At 39.0% G+C, this 6000-nt stretch overlaps 1 protein-coding gene across 1 annotated transcript; it reads right to left on the bottom strand.

Moving 5' to 3' along the window:
* Positions 1 to 1787: 1787 nt before the first annotated feature.
* NEUROG3 (neurogenin 3) lies at positions 1788 to 2852 on the bottom strand. Its single transcript, XM_053450609.1, has 2 exons — positions 2733 to 2852; positions 1788 to 2602 (listed from the first exon to the last, which is right to left on the bottom strand). Exon 2 carries the CDS (start codon positions 2599 to 2601, stop codon positions 1918 to 1920), a length of 684 nt encoding a protein of 227 aa, XP_053306584.1. The 5' UTR covers position 2602; positions 2733 to 2852; the 3' UTR covers positions 1788 to 1917.
* Positions 2853 to 6000: the final 3148 nt, after the last annotated feature.

The raw sequence follows: 6000 nt of genomic DNA, 5'->3' as shown, positions 1-6000 counted from the left end.
TTGAATTTAAAGTGAGACAGACACACCAGTAATAGGCACTGTAACATGTTCATAAGAGACAGAGACTGTAGGGAAGAATTTGGCCTCATACCCCTTCTCTGTAACATCCATCAAAGGGCTATGGAATATTGGATACACCAGAATAACAGCAGCCCCCAATCATACAGCTAATTAGTAATAACAGCTCTGCTCTCACTATAAGGAGAGTGTAACACACATGCTACCTTAGCAAAGAACCAGGTAAATCCATTAATAAGTAAAATTAAACATACGGTATATATGTTCTAGACTGAAAAAAAAAACAAAAAAAAATCATGAAAGCTAATAATCTACTACTCTCTACAGAGAGATTACATTATGGCACCATACCTGCTGCTACCAAACCCCAAACTCAGGAAGATTCTTACGCCCTACAGATTAAGTACCCACAATCTCCAAAAAAGAATGTCAGACACAAAAAAAAACCCCAGCCATTGAGGGAGAGCAGAAAATGCCAGCAATGCGACCAGAGAGTAGTGGAAGGCGACAACCACTTCTTACTACAATGTAAAACATATTGTGACTTGAGAAAAGATCATTTGCAAAGGGTTAATGAAAATATTTCGTATTTTTATGTATTTTTCATGTATATTGCTTATTTATGCTATATCACTATACCCATTCATGAAATACCCCAAATAACTCTTTGGGGAAAGAAGAGGTAATTATAAGAGCAGCATGTTCATCTATCTGGGGGTGCAAGGAGCTCTGTGTTAAATTTAAACTGATTGAGGGTACCAAATTTCTGGAATACTAGGATTTTTATTTTCTTTCCTCTCCTTGCATGATCTCTGCTACATTTCTCCTCTTGAACTTGGTATAGTTTGGGGATGGCTTGAGGACAAAAAGGGATAATTTGATCCTAGCATGCCCAGGGCTTCTCTTTGTAACATATACCAGTTAATAACCTGACTTATTTTGCCATGAAGGTGAGTCACAGGCAAGGTACAGACCTCCTGCTCTGGGCAGGTGCACAGCAAACTCCCATCCACCTCACTGCAACAGCACCTGAGGCCGCAGCAAACTACCAAGAAGTCATTAATCTTATTTATTTACAAAAATAAAACACTCAGCATTTGTTCGATCCTCCATCCAGATCTTGATTACAGTAATACATCTTTTTTTATACATCTGCCCAGGAACTTAAAGCTATTGATTAACATTCATTCATATTTAACCTTTAACAGGACACATTGTAAATATAGTAATAACTTTAGGAAAATGTAGCTGTAAAAAAAACAAAACGAAAAAGGACCTTCTTCAGCTGCTGTCTCATTTTTTTTTTAATATAATTTCTAAATAAATTTCACAAATATTCGTATTGTGTAAATATTTTTTTATTGCCATCAGATTTTTTGGTAGCAGTAATTTTATCCTGATACGAAAAAAGTATTCATAATATCTGTACAAAATATATATATTTATAAGGAAATATAATCAATAAATACAAAACATTTCAAATTAATATAATTTAAAGCACATTGATTCGTTGGAAATCTTGGAATCAGCATTACTTCCAAAGAGCTTTTGTCCCATATTATGCAAAAAAAAAAAAAAAAAAATACATCCCAGAATCAAAAAGAAGCAGAAATTTGTATTTAAGAGCTAAACAGTAGGAAGATCTGTCAATAAAAGTGCAAAACATAATCTTAATCTTCCATTATTGATGCAACAGAATTACTGATTTAAAAAGAATAATCATAATGAAAAATGATATCATTTCCCTTGGTCAAAATCCCACCAAAAATATACACCCATAACAACCTTTGCAATTATGTAGTGGATTAATGATTAAGTTGTGATGCCCGTATCTTGTATTGCTTTGAAAGTCCAGAAAAGAAAATGTCTCAGGAGGAGAGAGTCAAGTGACTTCAAATTTCACAAATACTCTGCATATAAGTCCTGTCCCAGACCAGGATAGGAATGATGAATGAAGTCGTTCCCTGGTCCTGTGGGGCTGCTGCTGCTGCTGCTGTTCTGGGACACTGGGGAGTACAGTGAGTCCCACTCGGTGGAGGAGCTACAGCTGCTAATGGGGCTGTTGAGTTCCATCATGTAGCAGGTCTTGGGTAGATTCTGAAATGAGTCCTTCATGTCCTGTTGGTGCCCTAAGGTTAACAAGCTGTGATCAGCCATACGTAAGGTTTCAGAAAGAGCCCAGATATAGTTGTGAGCGAATCTCAGAGTCTCGATCTTGGTTAGTTTGGCATCATCTGGAAAGGCTGGCAGGACACTCCTCAGAGAGTCCAGAGCTGAGTTGAGGTTGTGCATGCGGTTCCTCTCTCTGTCGTTTGCTTTCACCCTACGATTTTTCCTCTGTTTGTTAATGACAACTTCGCTCCTTGCTTTAGATCTTGTTCTTTTTGCCTTCAGCTTCTTGCGAGGGGGCTCTCTAGGGTCTGCGAAGGCAAATCTTTCTCCCAAAAGGCAGTCTTCGCTTTCTGTATGGCTCAACGAAGGGACTGGCGAGCAGGGCATCGAGGCAGACGATGCTTCATCATCAGACAGTTGGTAGTAATTGTCCCTTGCCTGGATCTGGGGGCAATCGGTTTTTGGGGACATCCTGTAAGAGCCAATAGTGAGAAATTTAACATAAACAGATCAACTGGTTTCTGAACACATGTGATACTAAAATGTAACAAAAAAATAACACTAAGAAATAAATATCAGGCAACAAAGTAACAACAACATACCTAAGGCTTTATGTTGCAGACTTCCAGGAAAAGAAATCAGATGCTGAAGACCCTCAGGCAGGCAATGGTGGGACCTCAGCAGAGGTTGTTGGCGATCTGCTTCTCTGGGACAGCAAGGTGAGAGGTGAATCTGCTCTCAAGTGTAGCTTGTGAAGCTTGTGTAATAGGCACACGACTACCTCCTGTCCCTATATATACTGTCCCGAGACAATAGAGATTTAGTGATCAATACAAAGTGTGCCCCCTTGGCACACTTTATCTTATCAGTCCTGGATGGAGTGTGCCTGACTCATTACAGCCCAGGAAGTGGCCAATCAGAGACGAGGCTGACACGCGAGCCTCCCCACTGTCTGACACAGCTGGAATCCCAACAAAAAAGCCCAGTGAACAGGGGGGGGGGAGATAACCCACTCACTCACCCCTTGTCCTAAAAGTGCCTTAAATTCAACACAGCATTGCAGTCAGTATATCCAGATACACCAACCTCACGTCTGATTTCTGCCAGAGTGGGATGAAACAAAAGATCAGCTTATCCAGCTTGAGAAGTTGGAACACTTTTTTTCTTGTTCAATTTTCGCATCTAATATGATTTTTTGCATTTATTTTTAATAATGCATGTTCCATACATAGAACAGTGTGTGTTGATAGATATAACTAACGGAGATCAATCAACTATGTGAAATGTATTAATTATTATAATCGATCAGACACTCTTTTCTAAGAGATGAAACTCATCAAAACTAATCATCTGTTATATATGTATAACCTCCTTTAAAAAAATACACCATATAAAACAATATAAAGTAATACAGTATTTGTCTTCACTTATGCATCTGGCTGCGCCTTGTCCTTAATCTACTAGAATGTATATTCTTTAATGCCACTTCAAATAATAATAATAATTTTTATTATAATGATACTTTATTTCTGTACACAGCTAGTTAATGGGATGTTTATTTGGATGCTTTCAAGTTAACTTTTTCACACATTTATAAAATGCTACATCTTTACTTTCTAAATATTTAAAGAGCAAAGACATGTTTGCTCATTAGAAGGAGCTCAGCAAATTGCGTGTTTATTTTTGTGCATTAGCACACTTTACAAATAGCTAACTAGACTTAATTGAGAGTTGCATCCCTGCAGGTGTGAGCAGACAGTGACAGACCCACATATTGTAGAGTTAGTGAGACATTTAACTTTTTAAATACCCACCACAGTTCCTTCATTAACCCGACATCTAAACCTAGTGTGCTGCCTGGCACAATATTTAAGATTTATTATTTGAATGCTCATTAAATAAGAGTGACATTTTATGTAGCTATTCCCTATAACAGAAAGGTGAAATAAACCAGGGAAGTAAATGTAGCCATGAAATCTAATAGGAACGTGTTAAAGAACCCAAGATACACCAGGCTTTCTATGTGCGCAAAGAGCTTCCTAGTGTTTTGCGCAAAGAAACGAAATTTACAAATATTTAGCTGATCTGACAACATGAAACCTTGGTTTTCTAGCGTGAAGATGAAGGAAAGAATTCATCTATAACACTACATAGACATTTCAGACTCTCTGGACATATGAAAGATGAGGTTCACCAAAAATGCAGTTTTGGAGCTGGACAGTGGATTCGTTTTATCCAAAACAACTATCTGGAATGATTTTGTTCATCTGCTGTTTCAAAGCAACGTGTAACCGATATGTATGTGTGACATGGTGGTGCTGAAACAGCTCCTTGTCCTGAGAGATCCCTGGGAACTTTGGGTTGTGTTTGACACCAGAAAAAGCAGGTCCTGTGGCCCGGCACAGGTGCCTCTGTGCGCACAATGCGTCCGCAAAGGCGCAGGAATGAGACGGTTCTACCTAGACCTTCCCAGGAGAGGCATCTGCTTAGTGACTGCATTTTCAAGTAGGGAGAAAAGGGGACAGTTGGGTATGAAAGCCTTTATTTCTCTGCATCTTCTCGAGGAAGAACTTTTCTTCTTTTCTTATTTTCGGTGCCCTTGTTTTTCATTTATAACAAGTGAATAGCAAGCCTTGGCAGTTTTTTTTTCTCTCTCTCTCTCTCTTGCTTGTACAATTGGATGGACGAAAAAATCTGGTTAGCGAGTTTCCAAAGCCTTGGCTACCCTCTTCAAACGTCCTTCAAACAAAGGCTGAAGACTAAAAAGAAAGCCCCACCTGGTACTACTGTTTGCTAAAATAATAATAAATAGATGGCGTTTAATAAATAATTACAAGAGATTGTAAAGTGGAGTGCTTTGGACAGCATTAATCATGAAGCTTGGGGCAGGTATCACCTGCTCAGGGAGAAGGCACGTTTATTGTTAAATCACCTTCAGGCTTCCAATGTCTGATAACTCTTTTCCTATTTCTACAATGACTGGTGGCTTCTGTTTACTCATAGTTAGCATAGTAAGCACTGAATTACCACAAACCTGATAAAAAAATATGTAAGGCAAAATAGTCTTAGGCTCATATACACACACCTGCCTGGGCAGCCTATGTATAGATTTGGCATTAAGTGACCCATTCATGGAGGCGACTGGAACAGTTTACCTTGGATTATTATATGCTACTTTATAACAGGTTTACTGCAAGTCATATCTCCCCTTCCTATTTGTCTTATTTTATTGAAAACATATGGTTAACAGCTGAAGAATACACCGCATTTCATCTGCCAGCTATGGACAGGTTTTGCAATCAGGATCTTGCTTCCAGGCTGCTGTGGACACATGGTGATGTTTAATTTGGAGAAGGGGGGAGTTTGTTTTAGATAACACTTACCTATTCTGTGTCACACACACTTAAACTGTAAAAATAATAACACACACACAACTGCTGAGACTTGCTCTGCGCTCTGGATGTCTTCTTGGAGAGAAGAGGGGGGACCCATATGCCAACTTGGAGAAAAGAAAAGAAAAAAACGCACAGAAGAAAAAAAGAAAACATATGATGAGAAACACAAAAACAAAACAAGGCTTGAAGCTCTCCAAAACAGACACAGTCATTATTTTACACATCCCCAAAAAGTTCCCCCCCACCCTGAACATAATGGCAAACAAACTCTAGATGCTACAAGTGTGGAAGGCACAGAGATGGGTTGTGAAGAGGTGCATTGCGCACCCAGGCAGACACCTGTTGGGTTTCCTTCCTTAAGTGCACTGGTTCTCCCAGGACAGGAGGTAGACAGGGACTATTAAACCATACTGTGATTTTTTTTTATGCCATATGTTCAGCGAATATGTGTATGCTCTTCCAAGGCACACAAGGG

The sequence above is a fragment of the Spea bombifrons genome, chromosome 11, assembly GCF_027358695.1.
Source record: "Spea bombifrons isolate aSpeBom1 chromosome 11, aSpeBom1.2.pri, whole genome shotgun sequence".
In the NCBI taxonomy this organism is placed as follows: domain Eukaryota; kingdom Metazoa; phylum Chordata; class Amphibia; order Anura; family Pelobatidae; genus Spea; species Spea bombifrons.
The sequence above is the reverse complement of the archived record's forward strand: the minus strand, read 5'-3'. Positions and strand labels throughout refer to the sequence as shown.

Excerpts from the sequence above, each read along its gene's own strand:
- NEUROG3 (XM_053450609.1), bottom strand. The coding sequence starts at position 2,601 with ATGTCCCCAAAAACCGATTGCCCCCAGATCCAGGCAAGGGACAATTAC.